This window comes from Spodoptera frugiperda, chromosome 15 (genome assembly GCF_023101765.2).
Source record: "Spodoptera frugiperda isolate SF20-4 chromosome 15, AGI-APGP_CSIRO_Sfru_2.0, whole genome shotgun sequence".
Classification (NCBI taxonomy): Eukaryota; Metazoa; Arthropoda; class Insecta; order Lepidoptera; family Noctuidae; genus Spodoptera; species Spodoptera frugiperda.
The window spans coordinates 14000782-14026425 of record NC_064226.1 but is presented as its reverse complement, the minus strand read 5'-3'; the positions used below and the strand labels follow the sequence as shown (position 1 = coordinate 14026425).

Here is a 25644-nt window from a genome sequence, read left to right as displayed (position 1 = left end):
AAGAAATGGTATCAATGAGCTACAGAGTATTAACACCCCAACGATTTAAGTAAGTACATAGCCCCGCGAGGAACCGGCAACCGCAGTCCTATCTAAAAAAGTAAAGCAGTGTACGTATTTCGACTGATTATAATTAATCCCAGTCAATTAATTCTACCGATACACTATCTTTTTAAAACGTTTCAGTTTCATGTATACAGTATTGTCGTGTAGTTAAACGGTAGCATAGATATTAATCTGTCAGTCCATTTCTAAGTACAAAGGGCACATTATGTATGGGACCTAGGTGAGTGACAATGATTTCGCGTGCCCCACCTGTCAGGACAAATGATCCGCGACCGTTGAACTCGCCAGCCAGACGCAGCGACGCTTATGCACAACGAATCGAACCTCGTCTCACTCTAACGATATAAGGATGTGTGGATAATATGAGACTTAAGTTCATACTTTCTCGTGATCAGAGAACAAAGAAAGTGCTTCTGCAAGAAGACAATGACTTCTATAATAGTAGTAACGATGAAGACAATGGTTCTAACCACATAATAAGTAAATTACTACAAAATCCTCGAAACTAAAATATTACAATATCTCGGGATCAATTCTCCGAATATTTCTTAAAAATATTGCTACTTCTGCCTACAAAGGATGGTATTTGTGGGTTGTAAACTGCAGCATATTACTTAGCAGATAGTACGACAGCCAGGCATTCTGTGGGTTAACGTAATGCAATAGATAACGACCTAATGAATCATCGCGTGATGTGAGCGAAGCCGTTGTGTTGCCCTCGTTGCAATGCATTACCAATATTTGTGGACGTATTACCTTGATAAATGCCCACTTTATGTTAAAATATGACGACAATTTCAGGACTCAGGTACACGAAATGTTAAACAAAACAGCTTATTTTAAAACGGAAACGAACCAAATACTAAAACCCCAACGTAGTCAAACAACAAGCAAGAAAATGACAAAACTTGATCTAAAAATACACCAAAATCTGGTAGCTACAAAGAAAATCACGAACAATACGAATCATCAGCTAAAATGGAACTGAATTATATGTTGTATAGTAGCGAGACACACGTCATGCCGGTTCAAGATCGCTATTAAGATTGAGACCGACCGTTAGGGCAACGTCGCCTCATTAGAACGTCTTTACTTCGAGACATTATTTATATTTCATGCCAGTTACAATACTGTAAAAGGAGGTTTACACAAGAGTGATGTCATTTTAGGCGGTTTTTGAGAATCCTTGTTAGGAAATATTAATTAATTACAGTTATTATATTAACTCAAGGCTAAACCTTGAAGTATTCAGAATAATGAAAATAATATAATGACCAAAACACGAATCAATGATAGTATCCGTTTCAAACAATTTTGGAATAAAGGATGGTTTGACATTTGGCTTTGCAATTCATTTTCCTGGCAATTGTTTAAATTGTAAAGTAAACACGTGGTTAATATTTAAGACGTTAATATTTAATACAAGGAATAATTCGCATGTATTAATTATTAATTAATGTTGCAGTATGATTCATGGAGCCCGAACTGTTGTATGACTAAATATAAACAAGTTGCGTTAGTCGTTTTGGTGAAGGTCCGCGAATTAACTCGACTGTGTTACTTACGAATATTGTTATGATCAAGTTTCGTATGTTAGCAAAGTTGTGGCAAGTTACTCGGCAATTTCGAGCAACCGACATCCAACTGTCAAACTCAGGGTCTCTCCTAAATTGATTTTGCTTATAAATGGGAAATGTGCTGACATCACTATAAAATAATTAAATGATTAATTGTTTGATTGAAGAAAGGCCTTTTTTCACAACTTTAGTCTTCAATTACTCATTTCCTTTCGTTAAAAACTTCGTAGGAATAAAGAACTTACCTTTTGTCGCCACCGGTATAGATTGCCGCGTCATGTCCTAAAACAGAAATACTTCATTAACATCTTCAAAGTAACCAATGTTCACTCGCAAAATAATAAATAAGAAGCTGCAGGATAGGGATGAAAATATAAACTATATTTACAAAAGTAACATTGAAGCCCTCAATTTGAAGAGTGCGAGAGATTTTGAGAAAATAGTCATACAACAGAAACCAGATAAAAAAATACCGTCGTTATTATTTAGACCATTTTAATAGTCCAAACTCTATTAAAAAAGAAAATAAACAATCCATTCCAGACTACACAAAAGCTTTTACAATAAAACACCAAAAAACGACTGACTTAAGAATCATATTGCCTACGGTTTTGTCTATACCCGCATGCACAGATACAAACAATTTTCATCCACAAAAAAAGTAGCTTTCGAAAAAGCCTTTTGTATTGTTGATGACAAATCGTTAATGCGGGCAATTCTGTAATTCGTTTCTATCTTCAACGGTGATATGACAACGATGTAATAAAATGGAAGAAATTGTTTTTACTCTTCTCCTTATGTTATCCATGATAGATGGAACTCCACACTCCTAGGTATTACAGATATAAATTTCTTATTGGAGTTTTTGACGACTACTACCCAAAATTAGATAGAGGCTATATAGTTTTATTATTGTTGGTCAACCTCATTGTTAAAGGTTCTGAGCTTAAGTTATACCCGTTCTTAAGACTGTCAACTTGAAGTGTTCTCCAAGGCACTAGAGAGTCTGTTAAGAATACAATCTCAAGAGCGGTTGGCCAGCGTCCTAACTTTACCACAAATAGCTGACACATAAAATATAAATGATACTTTAAAACTTTGTTGGCTTACAATGTCGGTACAAAAATCGAATATCGATGGAAAATTGTATTGAACTGCGATTCTTGGTCCGATAACGTGGCCCAGAAAAAATAATGCCGTACAACAATAAAAATTGACATAATTACTGCTTTTCACTTTTACTTCCGTATGACATACAAATGAGCTTCACAGGCCACACAGGCTCTATTTTAATGCTAACATGGGCTACTTTATTTCAATGCATTTTGGTGTCACCATGGTGGGTAGTGTCCTCAAAATTTCCTTTTTTCCTGGTGCTCATAATACACTGCCGATATTTCAGTCTTTCTTCATCAAGTAATAAGGTTTAACTACCCTTAATTAATGCAAATCCGTAGCCTACTAACCGAGTTTTGCATCGAGGAGTTTCGTAACACTCCGATTACAACCACCGCCTTGAATCAACTAACACCATTACTTGAATAGGAATCCAAAATGGCTAATACGATGTGGATGATACAGCGAAAACATGCATAGTTTGTGGCTATTGAAATATTGATATTACATTTATAATTGGTTTGAATTTAGTTGAACGTGTTTACTTAATTGTGTGTATTCGGGCATTCAAATGTTCCTCGCTGAAGGAAGCTTCGAAATATGCTAATGTTTCTATCATATTTTGGCTTTGAAATGTTTTACCTTCACCACTTAAAACTTTGCTACATAAAATTCGTTCAAAAGTATTACTTCGTAAGCCCGTGAGGTTCGTATACGGTTTTATCTACCCTGACAGGACATTTTTATCGTGGCGCACCCAACCGAACCTAGAAACGTAACCAGGCCAATGGTACGTTACTCCGTACTTCCTTATTCACGGCACCTGACGTACATTTCCTTTGCGAAATGCAGTATAAATCCACTTTGATGGCGCTCTTCCTGTTTATCTGACTGTTCTGCAGATTTGTATCTTATTTGCTCTCATTTATGAGTTCAATTTCAAAGAAATATGACATAGTGTATGATATACAAATAGTAGTTCTACGAATTGACTTTATTAGAACTATGAGTTTGATCCTTCGTACTTAAGCAATTGGAGAAGAGAAAATAAATAAATACTGGACCAATTTAAAATGTATCTAAAAAATGTACAAAATAGGAATATCCATTTCAGAAGCAATTAGTGGAAGGTAATTTATCACGGTCGGGCGACGGGGCAATGAATAGCGTACTACCGCCTAACTCCAGGAGCGTAATCTCTTCCAGTAGACTGGGTGCCGCACGGCCAATTTCTCAGACGACGGTACACCACTAAATCGTTAAAGTGCTAAGTGAAAAATACGCTGATGGAAACCGGAATGGGATTTTATTTATACTCAGAGAAACTTTTCTACAAAAGCGATTTCATTTCAAATATTTGTCAATGATTCTACATCTACAAGTACTCATATAAACATTTCAAGTGATCTTACTTAAGCATGTTATATCAGCATTAACATTTTTCCTTTTGTGAATATTTTTCTTATTTCGTCCAACAATGGCAAGAAAACACATTTAGATAATTTAGCGACTTCCTAAGTTATAAGATATTCACTTGCTACACAGTTGCTTCATGGTAATTTGCTAACTTTAGTATTGATTTAACTTTAAATAGATATAAACTTCGTCCTGCCTTATCCTTTAGGGTCGAGAGTACCCCAAAGCGTATTAAATATTTAAACAACCAACATGACACATTTAAAGACAATTTTATCTTCATCCTTTAATACCAATAAATCGATTTGAATCTACAAGAAAGTAACTGACGTCACGTATATGTGTACCGGAACACTGATATCTTATCTGAACACAATGTCTTTCACTGATAACATAATACCTATTAATGAATTTGTCATTGCAGATACATGTAAAATGTAGAAGATTTCAGAAATCTAAAAGGCTTTACAAGAGTTTTATCGATCCAAAAGATCCTGGATTTTATACACAATCCACAATAATCATGTAAAGCCAGTTTGAGCTCAGTTAGCGTTCAATTATATTATTTTGAGAGCAAGATTGAATGATGTTCTATTCGTACTTATAATTAAATATAAAATGCATAATTATGCATATTACTGAAGTTCTGTTTTATATAACAAAGAAAAACAATCGTGACTACGTTCTTAGATTAAACAAAACAATGGAATGACGTTCTCGATGAAGATTAAGTGGGATAAGTATAGAAAACCCGCTTCGTCTCATCCAGTGTTGTGTGTACGTGTGGAAGATTAGAGAAACAACGGGACGTCTGTTACAAATTGTAGGAAACAATAAAATTTATGTCCACACGTGTACTCTTCGCTTTGTATGGACAGTTTTATATCGCCATTAACTCGAGTTATAAGTAGCAAGGCTCGGATACCGGTTAAATTTTCAAACCGTTATTATGTACTTGTACGCAAAACCTTTACATTGGGTTTCGTTCGCGAAACCGGTTTTTTTAAACCGGTATTTGGAACAGTATTTTCATAAAGGTTTTTTCGGATTAACCGGTTTAGAGCAATAAAAACCGGTTAATACGACGCACATCAAAGAAACGCCGCGCGCTGTTCAGCTTATTTCAATAATAATATTTCAACGCGTGTACCGACATGCCCCTCGTCGAATAAACCGGTTAATTTAGGTTAAAATAAAGTTCTTTAATGTTCACGTTCTTAAGAAAAGTTCGGAGGAAAACCGATATAAACCGGTATTAACCGGTATTTTATAAACCGGTTCCGAGCCTTGATAAGTAGTACCTATCACGATTTATTTATTCACAGCTTAGTATTTATTTTGGTTGTAATATTGATGTAGTTTCAATATACTTTATAAGTGAAAGATAGCACAGAATGTGTTTCTGATAAGCGTTTTCTTTACAAATTGACATTTTGTTTTTTATCTATTTGTATTCTTATCAGTACTGAAAAAAACATCCCTTTTTTCAAAATGTCTTAAATCATTTTGTAAGAGAGGACCTCTTAAAAGCCTCATTGGAACTCAAGATTTGGTATTCAGGAGTCGAACTTACTCCACTATGTCAAATAGACTAACAAAGTACTCATCAGCATTATCTATATCTATCTATTCATAGCTAATAGTAACAGTTAGTCTCATTACGTATTCTCTACGCAAACTAGTTACCTTAGACCTTATACTTTCTTCAATGTCAATCGTGTTATGTGGATAGCTATTAATTTGTCCTTCAATCATTGCCAACCATAAGAGTGCACGTGTGATATTGCTAATACATATTATACTTAATGCGCACTAGTTTTGTAAATATTACCGTGCAGTGAGACAATATTATTCATTAAAGTCATAACAATCCTTTGTGATATATCCCTAAAATTGTTCTTTGTCAATTCAGAACAAGTTTCTTAAAATATCACACATATTATGGTAAAAATCACTCTCACACGTACATATTTATTGTAAATCACTCTCACACGTATGGTGACACATACAAACTTCCAAATACACTGCGAATTTCGTAAGTTCAAACCATTTAGTATTCATAATAAATGCTCAATATAAAACCAAAAAGCTTAAGCTGATACAATTACCGCCAAAACAGGCGAATGCAATTGGTCATAAGAAAATATCCGTTAAAAACCGATAAGACAAGAGTCAGAGTGGCAGCGACGTGGGAAGATGAATCATCAACTGATGTCATTAATGATGACCAAATTAGACTTACTGTAAACACCTGATAAATGAGACATAAATAACTCATTTCTGCCACCCAAATCAGAAAGTAGATTATTAATTTTAACTTTTTACAGATCAAGTCAGCCAGAAGGCCAAATGATTGAGTGCAACAAATATACAGTACACCGACATTATACAACTACAGGTACATTACAATAAATAATTGGACAGAGTTTTTGTTACGCCAATGCCGCTGCGCAAACCGTATCGCATTGTCGACTGGGTTATAACAGGCGTGACAAAAGCACAATCCATAACAGTCAAACAAAACACCATAACAAGCCGTTCGTGTGCAAATCATAGATCGTGGAGCAACGTAATCGAAAAAAGTGTGAAAATAAAAAATTAAGTGATATCGGGCCAGGCAGCGCAGCACGAGGTCCGTGTGCGCCAGGCTCCGGCGTGCGAATGATGCTTTAGTAAGTGCGGAAACTGTACCGATCGTGAGTTGCGCACGGGCAGCGTGTGTCCGGAGTCTGCGGCTCCATCTCCCTCGGCGCTCTCCCGCAAGAAGCCGCCGTCGTCCGACGACGAGCCAGATGGGTCCTTTGCGGCCATGTCAAACATACACGTGCCAATGATAATGACAAAACACGGTGCAACAACTTACTGAACGGTCCGGCGCTTCGCCCTCCGCCTGTGTCATTTTTATAAACAAGTCACAAACGATGTGCGTCCCTAATGGACTGGGTTCGAGTTGAAAGTGAAACTGAAATGCTTGCACGGCTGTGTGGAAAATCGATGCGACCGGTGTCCGGCGTGCGTCAAACGTACCTATACTGGTTGGAAGGTCGTCTGTACTTCTAACCATCAATCATCGTGGGACAAGAGCCGGCCACTACTTAGCACGCGTTTCAAAAACATCGATATTATCTAGATACATGTCCCCTAACTAACGTTGTTGTGTTTACCCATTCATGACTAAATAGTGTTTCTGTTATGATTATGATGGAACAGCGGCGTGCTTCAACAAACTTCCGTCGCCACGGAAACAGTGCATCTCACAAAAAAATTCGTCAAGCTGTGATCGTTATGGAGCTAGCTGCAAATAGTCACCTGCCAACTGTAGATATATGGGAACATTTCTACATTTTCTCCAGCGATTGTGCGACAGGCGTAGCACCGATGCAATTTTTGTCACGCATTGATAAGATTTCGTTTAATATACAACACTACACACCCAACAAAAGCTGGTTTCGCTAAATGAGCGATTTAGAAAAGTTCATAATGAAAATGTCGATAATTAGATATGACAGGTGTCTTGGCGTCATGGGCAGAGAACACATTCGCCTTACACGGATATGTCAGCACAACTGTGGCGTGTAGCGTCTATTAGCAACTGTTCTCCACAACCCAAACAATGAGAGTGATCGCGGCTTGGTACGCGATTCGGACGCCCTTACTAATCGATAACACTAACTAAAGCTTTCATTTAGCTTTATCGCTAAAGTTAACAATCGATTAGAGGCGCAAACTGTAGGCGAAAGCAAGCAAATGGCGACTGCAGGCTTTCAGCAAAAATTAGGTCGATTTGACCTTTGTTGTTGCCGTGAGGAAATGCTTTAAAGGTCTGGTCACATCGCAATTTTACACGTCGCGTTTCTACAACGCTTTACGTTGGTGTATTGCCTATTCAATAGACTCAATGTGTACAGTACAATAAGCGATTTTATTTTGAAAACTTTAGCAAACAACAATGAGAACTATTTCTGTGATTTTTAACGCAAAAAATGCAATTTCACGGATTCATATAAGAATGCAAGTTATGTCATTTCTAAGTTAGGTGTTGCAATTTAGAAAGCGACGGCGATCGTGGCAAACATTATGAGCAGACCTTAACCGCTAGAATTTATTGCACTGGAGTTTATAATAGAGTTAACGCCGCTAAAATAAATTAGACTGTAATGAAAGCAAGGCTGCCACGTCCCTGCATTAGCTACGGCAAGACCTGATGTACTCATTGTTAATATTAATTTCAAAACAGTTATGACGCAATGTGTTAATAACATAATCATTAGTACATGGTATGGGTGTACGAATGAATGAAATCATTTTAACTACCCATGTGATTTCTATTAGTAACACAACTAATTCAAGCATTAAACTAATTTATCTCGCTATGCGTGTCTAATGAGAAAAGACTAACATCAAGTGCTGTACTTGGGATGAGCAGTCTCAAGAGCTCAAGCTCATCATTATTCATAGCCATTCATGATTGATGACCATTAATTACATCGATCACGCTTGACGAAAAGATAAAAGTTTCAAGTTGCACTTTTTGCAATAGAGTACTAGGCGCACATGACTTCCTAAGAGATGTTACTAACAGTGTAACTAACGCAAGCTGTATGAAATGTTTACTAAACATTCACGCTTGCCGGAAACATGAATGACCACTAATATAGATCTATTTCTGGATACATAAAGAGAGATGTCTTACCCTGGCTAGTTTGTTAGGCATCGGCTGTAGGTGTGGTGTGTGATGCCTGGGGCCGACTGCAAGCTCCGGGTTGAGGGCTAGGATGGCATCAATCTCCACCTCCTTGCCCTTGGTCTCGCCTCGTTCGTACCATTCCACTGTAACTGACCTCGTCTCCAAGTTGACCCCGGAGACGATCGCTGAATGGATCCGGCCTGGAAATGGCAAAGTTTTGCAATTAATGCAGGGTCCTTGGTACATACAGGTAATGGTTGCTTTTTGTTACAAATTCCTATTGTTTTTTCAATAACTTAGGAACTAGGTAGTTAACACATACAGATAACAACGTATTAAGATTTATTTAATAAAACATCTCTTATTCAATCAGAATAATATTTAGATTTCCATGCATACATTTACTCTTCTGGAAAAGGCTGTTTAAATCTCGTTTTCATATTTTGTTATAGTCGTCGTCTCGTTTATGTTATAACTAAGTTAAATATTGAACATTATCATTGTTGGAATATACTATCTTATATTACGCTGACAAAAGTATACATCAAGTTATGCTTCAGTAAAAACGATGAAATGATAAGTTCTTCATTGAAATTGCTGACCGGCACTTTTGGCGCAAGGATAATGGGCATCTCTCTCCGAAAGCTGCGTAAGCAGTTTTTAACGTCAGAAAATGCTTCATAATTTGGGTCTCTTCTAAATTCACATAGTATTATGATGTTTTTGACTTTTGAATTACTATGAAGTGTAGGTAAAAGAAACGATAATTCCATACTGTACTGCCTACTTAAAACACTGACAAGATAATGAAACAGTTAAGTAACAGTTTAATTAAATACCAACATCTGTCTGTACATACGGTACACGTGTCTGCATAGTGTATATGCTGACAGGGGGACACATCGACTGCGACAAAGGGGGGGTGACTAGACGCATTAAACAAACGGCCTTGTGTGGCTGCACGGTTTATAAAAACGTAGGAAGTCCTTGTTTTTCTAATTTCATTCCTGTCTATGTTTACACAATAAATATCTATGAGAACTTTCAACTGACTTTGTAGCAAATATAAAAGAACTATTTGATAGACGCTCAAATTCAATCTCAAATGAAAACCTCATATAATACACATAAGATGGATTACTAGCATCAGAATATGAACTAAAGTAAATATTGAGATGCCTGTCAGTCAATGCCATGGATTTTGGCACGTTCCATGTCGATATGAACGTTATATAAACACACGAATGAAAATAATATCGTAAGAGATTATTCGACACACGTGTATATTTTCTAAGATATTGAATTCAATTTTTTGAGAAGACTTGAACTTTATTGTTTTGTAATACAGTCGAAAATCTATTGAAGATATTGGACAGACTGCAGTGAGCTATAGTTTGAAAAATAATACACGACGGTAGAATAAAATTTGTTTGAACAAGTGTACAGCATCCTCATCAATTGGAACACGGACAATGGCAGTGAAACGTCAAAGCAAACAAAGAGCTAATTATAGAGTCGGGACAAGGTCGATGACCTTCCAGTGCTATCCTAATGCGCCCCTTTACTACCCAGGGCAAAAAATATCAACTTTTCAAAAAACATCGCGTAAAGTACCTAAATAGAAAGATGCCCTTTTCGAGCCCTTATAAAAACCTTCTCCGAAACTAATCTCTGGCCTTTTCAATGAGAGCCCGTGTACCTTAATTACGTTATATCTACCTTTTACTTATCGATCGGATCATTTATGGAAATCTATAGGTACATTACAACGAGTTATTACCTTATTAAAGTAAATGTGACTCATAATCTCGAGGATAAAGTAAACAAATAAGTTGATAATGGACTCAAGAGCAGTATTATTTACAAATAATCTTAAGAAACAGAACAAGTATTGACGACTACAAAGGCATATAAAAAAATTGTTAAGCAGTTATTATTCGATAATAGGCTAATGACCAGAATGATGTAAACGCTGAAATATTTCGGGTCAAGGCCATCGACCTGTGACCAACGACAGAGAACCGTTCAGTGCACTTTACTATGTATTGTTACCCATAGAAAATATTTTTATGGCTTCCAGGATCAACTAAACTGTACTGAAAAGAACTCGGAACATTTTGCCATCTCACGCAGTTACTCATCATACTTGAAAACCGTTTACCCAAATACATTTTCAACATGATCAAGTGTAGTGAATCATAATAGTGATCACAATAACCAATCGTCACCTCTTAACATGTCCGTGGAAAGCGACTTTTGTATGAAAATCGAACAAAAAGCGCGTACGCAGAACAGATTATACGTACATTGTGTTCGCGGACCATTGTGATAAGGTCGTACGCATCAACTGAGCTAGTAATAAATTATCCGAGCGGAATACCGCAGACGTGCACAGCACTGTCATCGCAATAATTCATGCTTTCACCTCAGCTATGTGTAAGCTAACTTTTCAGGGCCAACCGAAACTATCTCGGGCTTTGCAATTAATTTGGACCCTCTTTCATATTGAATAGAGTTCACACATGAAATATTTCTGCTGTAGAGTTGGAACAAGGTTGAAATATTTAACAAATAAAGGAAAATACCAAAGCTATTTAATACAGCGCAAAATATACATAACATCCAGTTATGTTAATGAAGACCATAACAAAGCACGTGGTATTCATGTGAGATAACATACAAGTTCGGTTCTTGTCAAAACTGTCCGCAGAATCTTTAGTATTATAATAAATACGTGTATCAAACACAACCAAACTTTTCTTTCAACAAATAATAAAACAGAACAAATTTCAAGTATCTTTCTAAAAATAAAAACGTTAGTCATAACAGAGATTGACTCAAAGAAATGGTCTCTATCAACAGTCAGACAAGCAGACAGCAGACGAACAAAAACCAACATCGGAATGTCTCCTTTAATACAACGGAATTGTTAAAAAAACATACCTACTTCATTCACTTCCCCATTTCGCAGTACGAAGCTTAGATATTGAACACACTACCGTCACCATGGTTACGGTCGGCGGACCCAACGAAAGTGGAACGAATCACCGAAATAAAGCAAGCAAAAAACACCGTTATTGGAAATATGCTTTGCGATACGTCCACGGGTCATGTTTGTGAACGTTACTATTTTACTGCTTTACAGTCTGGCTGGCTATTGAAGAATGTAAATTAGGTCTGAAATTGCTTGAAGACACTCTTTGCTTTTCATGTAAGGGTGTCCTAATATTTAGTCCTTTCACAAAATCCTAAATGGTGTTATTGAATTTCTTCGTGTAACTATTAGTAGTTATTCATCAAAGAAAGTAGAAGAATATAATAGTATTTAATTACACGTTCAGCTATTTCTATGAATGTTTTATTTGCTTAGCGTGATACAGAGATAGAGCGTACAGCTTGATTTATGGATAAAAATGTGATAAATCCAGAATCGAGACTTTCAATTTCATTAGCTGATCGTAAAACTTTCACGAGATTTCATTAAAGCGCTAGATTAGTGGGCTTTACACTGATTAGCAACTGAAAATGATAATAGTAACAATTATAGCTTCACAACTGCCGTAAGAGATGGCGCTACCGTCACAGTATAAAGCTTTGTAGGTAATAATAAAACACAGTCATGTTTCCTTTGCCGTTAAACATGATTTATTTCAATCATAGCCACGTTTTCAATGGATATTGTCACGAAAAGTTGAAATCGTGTCCTCGAATAGAAACGTACATTTATCAAACAGGACACAAAGGATCGCCCGATACCACCACAAACATCATAATAACTACAAGTGGGTGTAATTATGCAAATATTTGGCAACACCTTCATTTATGCACAAATGGGTTACGTTACAAAACGGCCAACAATTTTGGGGTGCCTTGCGAAAATTGGCCTCCAAATTACTTGTGCACACTAATAAGGTAGATCGTACGGTTCAGTATAAGATAATCTTCAAATTTATATTTCTACACAGAGAAGGATGGAGGATATTCGCTAGGAGTGATTTCTACAATTAAAATATAAAATCAAATCCATTAAAGCTGCTAATTGAAGCCAAATCCGATTCAAGTTTTTGCGATGCCTAATTGGCGTTATCTTAAACGAGTTAACGAATTAAAAAGAGAACTGTAAAACTTGTTTGTCATTACTTGATAGCTATTGCTTGGGTGAACATCCGAAATAATGATTTCATACCAGGAAGACGTGTGTCGGGGAATGCTGCTCATGAATATGAGCCTCTAGAATGGCTTGAAACTAGTCGAGTTCCTCATCAAACTATTACACGAGTATGCCGAAAACTATCATAATTTCGTAATGAATTTAGTATGTCTCACAAAAACACAAAGGCGATGATTTGCTTTATTAGGAACAGTATAGGCAGATGAAACCGCAAATTAAAACTTCAAGTAGCATATCGGAACTTATAAAATTGTCAATTAGCTGATATAACAACAATGTAATTACTGATCTGTGGTATGACAGGATATTGACAGACTAAGAAAAAACGATACAATAGGTGTTTCTAAGTTTTTAATTAACTTGCAAATATCTTAAGACACCAATTACCTAGACTATCGTAAATGTCTGCGCTTACACTAACCTTATCTTTAATTAAGGAAGTGGTTGTACGCTTGCATCCTCTTTGGAAAAGAGGAACTTGGCATTGTGCCATGAAAACGTTTGGGGAGGTACACTAGGTAGCAATTTTCTCCAGAGCCAGAGTACGAGACTTCAGAAAACATTATACCAGGAAATCCACGTTTATTTCTTGGATATAACGGCAACACTAATCCTACCTTAGTCCATCAATACTAAATGGCTTGTAATAAGATAATATTAAGACGTTAATACCGTATTACGCATCAATAGTAATCGATTTTCATTTCCTACGGCGATAATCTACGCAAACACAAGTTCATCTCACGTAATAAATATCTTTATAATTACTCTCAGGATTAATGTACGGGAACGAAGTAAACTAGTTAATTAATATGTAATCCATTTAATAGATAAGTTGGGTGAGGGCGTTTAAATTAATCGCGGGTTTGCATCTAACGTAATTGGAGTATGGCAGCAACCTGATTACTGGGTCAAGGGCAAATAGTTTAGTTGACGGATGGCCAGCGGGCACGTGCGAACGTGATAGCGTAGTTTATGCTGTATTTCTGTGCACTTTCATCAGAGAATACAAGTGTAGAATTTTAAGTTCTTCCTCTACAGGTTTTTTTTTTTGAGAGGGGAATATCATCCAAAACTTCTCTCGCCTTGGCCGAGCGTCAGACTCTTACTGACTAAAAACCACCCCGTTCCTACTCCTGCTCTTCGAGCCGGAGCCCCGGTAACCAGTTAGGCAGTCCGCAGCTCCGAGTTTCCTCTACAGCTACCAAGACATTTTGATGGACGCTACCCATCATTTCTTTTCGTACAATATCTGGATTTGTAATGAACCCATAAAATATAGTATCAAGCAAAAAATGAGAGCAAATAAATCAAAGGCTATAAGAAACTGCAAAAACTAGATAGGTAAGTATGACTGCTTGACTAGGATCGCATGAGACTGCGCACGCAACGTGTCGCAAACTGAAAGCATTCGGTTCTCGGGTATGACACTAATTATTGCTGCGCTATTGTGCCTTCTTTACCTGTCACATAAACTCTTAAAAGAAGAAATCGTTTAGCACCTCGTTAGAAAGAAAAATAACGTTTTACTAAAGTTAAGTAACCAGTTTGGAGTTATAGAAATGATGATGATTGTTGTGATGTTTCTAAGAATATTAAGACACCACTGATAAACGGTGAAGTAAAACATCGTGAGGAAACCTAAGCTTTTAATTTCTAATTACCTACCTATAAGTTTGAAATGCACATTGAGCAAGTGTGGTGATTAATACCCAATCCTTCTCCGTGCGAGAAAAGGCCATTGGTCAGCATTGCAAGTTAACAAGGATAAATTGAATGGATAAAACCCATGATGAAATTACGCTATTTTCCAATCGACAGTACCTATCAGTAAAGTTCGCAATCAATAACAGCAACTATTAACAAGAGCAATAAAGAAATAAAGTCATAGAAGTGCAGTGGACTGCAAAATCAAGAATCGATAAAAGGTGTATCTATTACGAGTAACACATGTGCAATGCTGTTACAACAAACGCAAACTGCGTGACGTTACATATGACGTAGATACTACGACATGCTAATTAATAGTCTATTAGACACAATTCGATAAGAAACGGTTCCGTTACAAATAGACAATACATTGCACATCATAGGTAATAGTTCTGTATCCTCTCGTCATTTCTTTAACTTATCAAATATTAAGTTCATAAGATTATAGCCAAAAGATCCAAAATCAGCCATCGATCCTTAAATAAATCCTAGGAAACACCAACTGAACCATGGAAAATGTGGCTTGGTGCCAAAAGCGTCCAGAAGACCAAGCTATAAAGAACTTTCATTTCTGGCTTTTCAAAGGAAATGAGAGATCTGTATACGATGGTCGCATAAGCAATGACGATTTCGTATGGCACCAGGCCGCGTGTCATTGACCCGTTAACACATCGCTTAGCTAATTATAAATCGGGTGGGTTTCCTTATGTGAGCATATTTCGTTATAGTTTCTGGTTTTCTGCTTAGCCCGTTAAAGCTAATTAACTTGCTCGTAAAATTGTTACAGGATTAGATTTTATGAAAGAGTATGAAGCTTCATTTATTTGATGCTGCATGTTATGAATTCGCTTTTGAGAATTTCCTAAAGTTAAATGACCATTATAATGTTCTTGTTAAAAACTATAAAAAGCAGATAATAGATTTCTGAAGAAGTTGAAATGAAAATGCATAGTTTAAAACTTTTATGGCGTTGTTACTAAAGAAAGGCTTCCGTGTTTAAACCAGCCGCGGCCCTATAAGGAAGAAAGTGCATTTAGCATCCTTAGCGCTACACTTGGTAACTGTGACTAATAACCGCGAACACAGAAGCGAATTATAGAACTAAAAAGTATTGTTTTAAATCATGATAAGCCAATCCCAAGAGAACTACTGTTTTAAAACATTATTAGTTATGTGACGTTAGCTAGAACTTAATAAGTTGAGCGAAAAATTATAACCAAGAAAATAAAATATTAGTAGCATATGAATTCGGTACTTATCCGACACCAGGTTGATGATTTAAGAAAATTGAGGAAGCCCCACAATTTTATTCGAAAACAAAGAATATTGCCGACACCAATTCATCTCAATTCAAATGAAGTAATTTCAAGCACAACCAAGTCTGATGCTAAAACATAAATTGTTAGTATCAAAGGCACAAAGCAGCACGACGAAGCATTCTAACCTATAATTACATGACAGGTAAAAGTAGAAAAGAAACTAGCTCACAGTACTTATTCCCACGGTCAAGATTGCAACAAGGGAGAGAAGGCGAAGCAGCGTGCAATTACTAGAGAAGCGTGAATGCAATCATTCATATGTATAATTTTAATAGTTTCAATGAACAATCGTGGCTTTACTTAGAAAGCAAAAAAGGTTCGTGTAATAAAACTTTAGCCGAGAGTCGTGACTTAAGTGTTAAGTTTAGAAGCTCTTACGAGTCTTCGCCTACTTTGTCTTGTGCTTTACTTTACTAGTATCGAGTAAATTCTGTTTAACTATTTTAGGATTGTAAATCCAAATCTTCGAATCACAAGCAGTCTGTTGTATGTGTGTGTGTACTTAGTGTATATAGAAAAAGCACAACCTATCCATTTAAAAGAAATTTCTTTAACATTGACAAGACATCTTACTTTCTAGTCAATAATTTGCATACAAAACCAGCAAATAGTTCGCTAACGAGACCTTAACAAGCTGTACAAACAAGGTATTAGCGTCAAACTAGCGACGAACTGACGACACAGGTCAAAGATCTTGGCGACAGTCGACGAGGTTACTCCGAATAAGGGACCGTAGAGCTTATACCAAGGGTCAATAGGGACTTTCACCATAACCTTCCAGTTATTGGACACAATAGAACGATTACTGTCATAGATTGTCCACCGGAAAATATCTTAAAAGGTAAATTAGACTAATGCCTCAGTTAATGATTTAGACGATAAAAAACTAAAACCAGGTCAAAGTTGAAGCTTCTGTTAAGCTTCAGTGTAGATGAGCGATTAAAATGTTACTCTCGAAACCTAAAACCGTTAGCCATTTGGCAACGTCGCTTTTCAACACCTCCCGCCACCCGCTATCGAGTTAGTTCGCGCCGGTGGCGTCAGTGGTGCGGTTGTGTAGTTCTGAGTGACATGTGCCGAAAATCGCAAAATGTAAGTATTTCACGATTTTTTACGATGCACGTACTTTGATAGTGGTTTTGTATTTTGGGTTGAGTTATATACGTTTTCGAAACTCATAATAGTCGAATAAATTAGACTAATGCCTCAGTTAATGATTTAGACGATAAAAAACTATTTGATTATAGCTACGAAATATAAAGTACAAAGATTTAAGGATTTTATTGTTGATTTAATGTGTTTTGTTTCAGCATGCCTACTGATTATAAACGAAAGACCGACAGAGGTATGGCGAGTATATAGAGAGAACTAGCTGCAATCGAAGCAGCTAGAACGGTTAAGAAAAAGGTGAAGAAACCTAACTTTGAAGAAACTAAAGCAAGAAAAAGATCACAACCAGGCAGTACAACAAAAAAGGTAAAGGTTGTCAAAGACAGTGATGAAGAAGAAGACGAATCCTTCTGCATTTGCTGTATGGAGCCATATTCAAATAGCAGATCCAAAGAAAAGTGGGTTCAATGTCTGGAATGCCAAAACTGGGCTCATGAAGCTTGTACTGGTGGAGAACTTTCTTACGTTTGCCACAACTGCTTGTCAGATTAATAGTTTCATTTTTAAGATTATTGTTACTGAAGTATTGTTACAAAAAACGAATTGTTAATTAGGTCAGTCTGACGCAGTACAGAAATGAGTTTCAACAACATTAGATTTTTGTTATGAGAGCACGAGTATTTGATAACCATAGAATAAGGAAAAGGTTTATTGACATAGATTTGGCTTCATTGCAATTTTTCACCACAATTTTCAATGCCTTGTCTACTGGGTGTTGGAACAGTACAGATATTAGTTAGTATGTTAACGTTAAGAAATGAGTTTCATTCCTTATTTGATAACCATAGAATAAGGAAAAGGTTTATTGACATAGATTTGGCTTCATTGCAATCCTTACTGGGTGTTGGAACAATAGTATTAGTTAGTATGTTACGTTAATAATAATTTACTAACTCACAAAATCGGAAAACCCCCAACTAAGAGCATTTTTATTTGTTCGCGCAGTTGAATCTAAATGCAGTGGGTTTTTGGTAGCAACAAAAACCAATGTATTTAATATTCTAACAACTGATTAGAATAATTTAAAAATATTTCAAAACGCTTTGTATATTATAAACATACAAGTTCTATTATACGTGTAATAGTTTTTTTTATATATCATGTCAGAACTACACAAGTCAGTAGAGTACTCCGGATCTTAATGGATCGGCTAAAGTACTTAGTGGAAAAGTTTGGACGAAATGGAGTTCCGAACAAGTTTTGTATTAGACAGAAGATCCATTTGGAAATTCTATTCTCGGCATCGAACGATTCATGCTTGACGTTACCAAATTAACGAATTTATTGAACACTCGAGAGTATCATGTTTATCGTAATTTGGTAAATTAAGCTTTAATAATTACATTTTCCGTAGGGTCGTCAAAGTAAGTAGAAGCATTAGATTTTCGGGAACATCACGTAAAAGACAGGAGAATTTATATTTAATGTTGTTGAAATCGAGCAGCTAAAGTCTCACAAGTATCGTCTGTGATTCACCAGACATCAGCTCGATAGTATCTAAAGAAGTAAAAGTACAAAGATACACGGCTAGTGATAATGATTTCGGTAGTAATTCCGCGAGTCGACCGTGGCCCACATAATGGGGAGACGGTGTTTAATACATCATTATTTACAGACAAACGTTACTAACGTTCCGCTCATGCTATAAACTTTCGCTGTAAAGTGAACAGAATCTTTTATGCTTCATTAAACGCCTCAACGATGTTATTTTGTTTTCTTAATAAACATGGAAAGGTGAATTCTGAAGCAAACTGTCGCTCATATTTTTTTCCTGAAACTAAACTAAATTTTACGTAAATGCCTTTCGTTCGGTTTTAGAGAAAATCTTGAGACATTTAATTCAATACTGCAAGACCTCAAACACTTTAGCTGAGATAAAATCTTAAAACTACCCACAATGCATGTAACAACAAGCGATAATCCTTTAACTAACATCAGATAACTAGACCTGACAATACACATTCCGTGCTTAATTTACATACACATTATGCAATCCAATAACCTTCAAGGCTTCAAGTAAAACTTCCTTAAATACAGACACAAGTAATGTCTCCCATAAAATTGTACTTAGGAGGGTTTTCTACGGATTTAGTTCCCTGACAAATGCCAAGAAGTTCAAAGACCTTGTGGCCAGTCGCACTGCTATACGAGTCGAGGGTGGGTGGAACTAGGAAGACCCGTGTTACGCTGGATTAAATTACGCCACAATGAAACAGCTCAATTGTCGCATTAGACTAAATTGTAAATATGTAATAGAGTAAACCTATTTCATAAGAATATCTAGCGATGGCTTCTCCAGATGATCGATTGATTATTACATTCGACCGTAAATGAGCTAATAGTAAGGTGAACAGTTCCATAAATTCAGATAAACCGCAAAAAGAATCTTGTAGGTAGTAATAAGCATGCTCACTTGTAAAGACTCAGTCAATCTTATCAAGGTGAGGTATTATGTTTATGCTTACGAGAACTGCACAGAGAATCATGAGAAACCTGTCGCTAACTTGCAAATCAATAGCGCATATTTTACTTATCAATACTGGTTATAAGGCAAGAATAAGAAATAGTTACTACACAGTGAGTGTAAGAAGGCCCACATGATCATCAGAACATTTCATTCTTTATTACGTAAGAAATAGTTACCATTTTCCCAACAACCATTTCCAGTTTGCTTATAACTAATGCAATATTGATTGTATTACATCTTCTGAGCCCTTTGCATTGCATTGCGAGGTGAGTCAGTCGATCCGGAGCAAACCGGCTAGACGAGCGGCGCCCGCGCAAGCCACTGACTGCACAGATCGAGATTGGTGATGTTGTAGCAGCTAATAAATAAAACTGAACACCGAACGTTAACACATTAGCTTTATAGGTCAATTTTGTTTGAACGTTGTAATCGATCTTGACAAGGGATTACTGAATAACCGAACTGTTTGAAAAATGTTGTAAGTTATTCTTCGTTTTTTTAGGATGCTCTCATTATGATGATGCCCTATCGATTCTGACGAGTAACTACACAATTCATTTATTATGGACAATACGTTTCACCATTGTTTATTAAACTATTCAATTCAAAAATCAATTCAATTCGTCAGAATTTACTCATCATCAATCCGTAAGACAGATTCAATTTAAAATTTTAAGCTTAAAAACCTGCTCTTAAATGCACACAAATAAACCTTACAAAAGATTTACGACAAAAACATCAAATTGTTGATTATTTTTCCAAGAATTCATAACGAATGACAGACCGCAACACTTGGATTGCTGTAACTAGCGCAAGTTCATTGGACATTATCTAGAATAAATTACATTTAGCCGGAAAATAAAACAAACATGTTCATACAAACATTTATTTAGTTCTCAATGTTTTTAGAGGCTATATTTATTTAAAAATTGTGCAATGGACATGACCCAATTATTATTCAAACACATCTTTGGGTAGGTTAGTAGCAAACATACACAGCCTTCTTGAAATAACTAGGTCTCAAATCAACTTGAAGGTTGAAAGCTGTGAACCTTATTTCTTACATAATCTTTTGGCGGTTTCAAGGCTGACCGGAGCAAAGAAAACTGGTTCCTTTAATTAATATAAATTGTCAATATAGTCTACGAAAAGCGAAAACTTCGACTTCGAAACTAGATATAATAATAGGTATTCCCAAACAGTGACATCATAATGTATGTATCTAACCTTTAAAAGGTTTAGGATTCATTATACAAGTAAGTCCACAATGTATGCTTACCTCTGAAGGTCGTCTAAGAATGGCAACTGGATCCACAGTCCATAAATTTTAAGATAGGCATCATTTTCTTGGCCATTTCAAAGAGCACATTGTACGTGTAAAAGCAATCTACATTATTCAAAATAGACACTTTCAATCCGGTTAAACATTTACATTGTTTCAAAACTGTTTAGAGAACTGGCAAGAATTGTAACAGCTGTTTATTTCCCACAAGTATCAAGAGAAAGCATTGTAAACTATTTCTTTCAAAGACAATAGGTTGGGTGTGCTTCATCCGTGCCGCTATTGGAGGTAAACACAAATATTTCGTCGGAAACTACCAGAAATTAATCAAGACGTCGATAAATGGTAAAGCTGCCAAAAGTAGCCGCAGTGTAGTTTATAAGGAACCAAAAAAATCTGGCGCATAATTATAATAATTTAAGTCTCATCATGCTCATAACTGTAATTCTAAATTTAACCTTGCAATAAAAGAGCTCAGGCAAATAGTGAAAAAAGATCCGCAATTAGAGTAGAATAATATAACGTATCATTTTTTCTGTTGACCATGGCACAGAATATCATACACATGTATTTACAGCCATCCTGATGCATGTTAGAGATAAGAAAGATTGAAATGTTAAAATTAGATAAACAAACGTGAAATATTGACATAAGGTCGAAATGTCAGGAGCATCGTAAAGGCCCAGACATGGACTCTTTAGGAGAGCAATAAAATAAAATAACCTAACATATCAGACACTCAGGCTATTTATGAGACAAGTCATAGAAATAAACACGCATATAGACGAAAGTGATACTGTTGACATTGGAGAGGGGAAAACAGATTTGAATGTTATTCAGATTTTAGAGACAGACGGACGATTTTATAGAATATGTCTGTGTAACAAACCAAATATTATTCTTACTTCAAGTCTACAGTCATCATAGATGGTTTTAATCTGCACAAAATCATAAACATCTTTAAAAATCATTTAATAATGAACCATATCGAGCGCCAATAAACATTTCATCCAAACGTCCTGGTACGATAAGAAAGTACACATAATCCGCTTTAAAAGCAATATCCGAGAATCCATTTCTTTGGACCGAATCCAAAGTGCTGTTTGATTTTCAACAAGTTTAGTGCTACAAGGATGAGAGATAAAGTTACGTAAAATACTCGAATTCGTGACCATAAAATCAATTGCTTCAAATTCCTATTCAAAACCACAATAGAAGACAATAATGTTACGCAAGACGTTTAACAAATTGCAATTCATTTGGAGCAGCTTCAAAATTTAGCATCACGAGAAGCAGCAATATTAACCAATTATGTAAAGCGAAATTGTAAGAGGTTTGAATTAAACTTCAACTGCGAGTTATGGGCATCAAGTCCTGCAATCGAGAGGCCGCACGATGACATCAGTAGACGGAACCACTTCACGACCCACACGCCGCCCACGACGCGAGAGCCTTGCGAAACCCTGGCTCAGATGGTAGCTCTACTCGAGAGATGGCGTGAGCTTTGATAATTCGAACAAGGAACTAGCTTAACACTAAATAAAGCTGTCTAGGCATTACAGTCTAGTCTGTCCATTGAAAGAAACAGATATATTATTTTGGAAAGTCAATTTGAAAGCTCAGTAGTTATGTCAGTTTTAGCTTAAATACAACCCAGTCCAATCATTTTTAATAATTGTCACAAAATAGTAATACAATTAGCTAGACCATCCATCAAAGTCACAGCATTTGTGCCTAATTGTGATTAATTTAACTGTGCAATAGCTAAAGCTTGGTCAAATAAATCACATACCTAGTTAGAAAGGAAACTGACGTGAATGGCTGGAGAATTGCAATATAACATTGATCATTAGTCAATTGATAATAATTTTAAAGCCATTCAATAAACATTAAACAGAGAACAACTACCTAAGTTGCCATTGACAAAATTGTTTTAAAATATAACCAGATGTCAAAAGTGTTTCGTAAAACCTCGTAACTTTAGAAGGATAATAACTTTGCAAGCCTTAAAACTGTATGGATAAACAAATAAATCTTGCTAACAAGACGAAAAACGATGATTCAACGTCAATAAATAGGACGACACAACGTTACAAGATGATAATTGTTCCTACAAACTGTTTCAGCCAATTGAGAATAACGACTTGTGTCGATGAACTGAAGTCTAGATACGTCACACACATGTGTTTGGAAGAATTAATATTAGAACATGATTAAACTAACTAAAAATCTAGACCACAGAGTATAAATGAGAATGAGTAATAAAATGAGAAGCAAAGACAAGTATAGTCGTCGGAAAAGATTGCAGACACATTAGATGGACGATCCACGAATTCCAACATTCAAAGATACTGTATTAATAACATCAATTTCATAAATATTAAAATTAATTTAAGCAAAAACTAGTTACGGGGAAAATGTTTAACGTCGGTAATAGAAATATTAAAAATCTTGTAATTATTTGAGATGAGTTCATCAATGAATATGGCTTCCATTTAAGATAAAGGCAGGCAACATTTCAAACGACAGAATGCCATTTATATATCGTCATGCTTAACGATCTGTCTTCTCGACCTTGTAGGTCAGTTACTTACGATTCATACGGTAATAAAACAAATATACAGGTATTTGATAGACTAAAGGTCTATCACAAATATTTTGATACAGCAAAAATGGATGCATCTTACCAAATCTCCATAATAGTGCGAGAATTGTTGATAGAAAACGATGCACTAACCGAAATAGTTGAAAAATTGGGACCATATTGATAAACCAGTATCGAAATGCTACTGATTTCAATGGGTGTAGAGTAACGAACGTACAACAGACTACGTGGGTGTTGAAGGTTGCAATCAAAGATGGCTAAAGACCATCAAACAAAGAATTCATCAAATAGAACTCTTTGGAAGACATTCTAACATCTGGTCTAATGGAATTGGGGCATACTTAATGTCGATGCTATTCGACGGAAAACATTACAATATTATCGATAAAACATCGTCCGATACTTATTTGAATAGAAACTCCGATATCGAATAACAGATACTATCTTTGGAAGAAAGCCGCAAGCTACAATAAATCTAAAAACTACTGTAGTTACAGATACTTTATTACCTAGCAATAAAGTTGAAAATGTATTAGAGAATTTTAGCAGTTACATGTACCTAAATTGACGAGCTTGTCTTCTGTACTCGAGTTCCGTTCCATTTCTGATGACCGAGTCATCTGTCAATAAACTAATGTAACTCTTACCAAATTAATTAATTCACGACACAAATAAAAGCATTGTCCGTCTCAAAGATAATTTGACGGTTATTGTACTGGTTTTATTTGTAACCAATTATATTTACAGAATGGAATGCTTCATTTCTAAGCTGATTTCCTATTGACCTGAAATTGAATCGCCCTGAATAACCACCCTCGATTGCTTTATTGATTACACAAAAATGTTTGATGGACTACTTTCCAAAAAAATATTATTTAGAATCTAGATATTTTATACACGCACTTCCGAAATTCCGATATCGGCTCTTTTAATTGAGTTTTGGTGACACGATGTGAGTACCGTACAGATGATGAAATAGTCTCTATAATTCTACGTGTAACAAAAAATATTGGCAATGCTTAGTTTCGCAAACTTTTATGATTTATTACAACGACATCTCTAGGCCAATAGATTTCAGACTACCGCTTATTAAAACAGTTTGTTAATAGTAACTACGCCTACATGAGCTCCTGATGACATCAGTACAATCGAAAGTGGGTTTTTATCTCAACCTGAATCAGTAGTGCAATTAACAGAATGAAACGCAGTAGTAATTATCAGCTGATCGACTAACATACGACTTGAGTAAACATCCATCACACTCTCTGAAAATCTAGTGTTTGCTAACGAACTCTTATAATGATTTATATTATGAATTACCTACAACCACAACTTATAAACATCGTTACTTTTTTATGTTATCTCGAAACACAAAACAATCATAGATCTATTTGAAACAATGACCCTATAAAATTACTGTTATGCGATTAAATCTAGTCATTAGATGGACAATCAACGAATAAAAAGTTAATTATCAATGAGGTCAACGTCATCAGACGAAGTTCGCGAAGTTGGGGCCAATTCATCAATTGCCGTGCGGAATCAATTCGTTCGCTGCTCTGCGGGCAGCTAATTAGAGCACAGGACAATATCACCCACGTATTGACGAAACACGTAAAGGTTACTAAACCGACTTGCTACGTAATTATTCTTCAGCATACAAAGACCTCAAATGTAGGTAAGCAATTGGCAAGAAGGCCTGTATTTTTTTGGATAAAGTATTGACGATGGCTGCTACTCTTCTGGGAACATTCCCCGATAAAAATGGTGCGGATCTTAGCCTATTTTTTAGAGATTGTTTGCGAACTAGACGTTTTGGACAAACACTAACTAATTGAATGAGTTTTCGTGATTAAAGAGATTCACGTTTCTTTCTTTGTTACCCGGTTCTTAGAACTTATAATTCATTAACGCAACTGATAACTTTTACCAAGCTTGATCTCAAGATAAATTAACTATTGGCAAGAAGAGGCCTCTGCATCACTTGACTAAATATGCATATCTGTAGATACTTGCGAGTAAAATGATTTACTAGCACATTTACCTGTAAAAAGCAAA

At 35.9% G+C, this 25644-nt stretch overlaps 1 protein-coding gene across 11 annotated transcripts in view; it reads right to left on the bottom strand.

The window, feature by feature from the left end:
* The window catches only part of LOC118278332 (kinesin-like protein KIF2A), a 51732-nt gene that overhangs the window by 21471 nt on the left and 4617 nt on the right, over nt 1-25644 (bottom strand). For 5 of the 11 annotated variants that reach the window (XM_035597540.2, XM_050698644.1, XM_035597541.2 and 2 more), the window contains 3 exons: nt 8869-9062; nt 6867-6974; nt 1889-1925 (listed from right to left, as the gene is read on the bottom strand). In XM_035597540.2, coding sequence (XP_035453433.1) covers nt 1889-1925; nt 6867-6974; nt 8869-9062 — 339 coding nt within the window. Of the gene's footprint in view, nt 1-1888; nt 1926-6866; nt 7002-8868; nt 9063-25644 lie in introns of those variants that run through there. The other 6 variants (XM_035597542.2, XM_035597545.2, XM_050698645.1 and 3 more) reach the window with 2 other exon arrangements.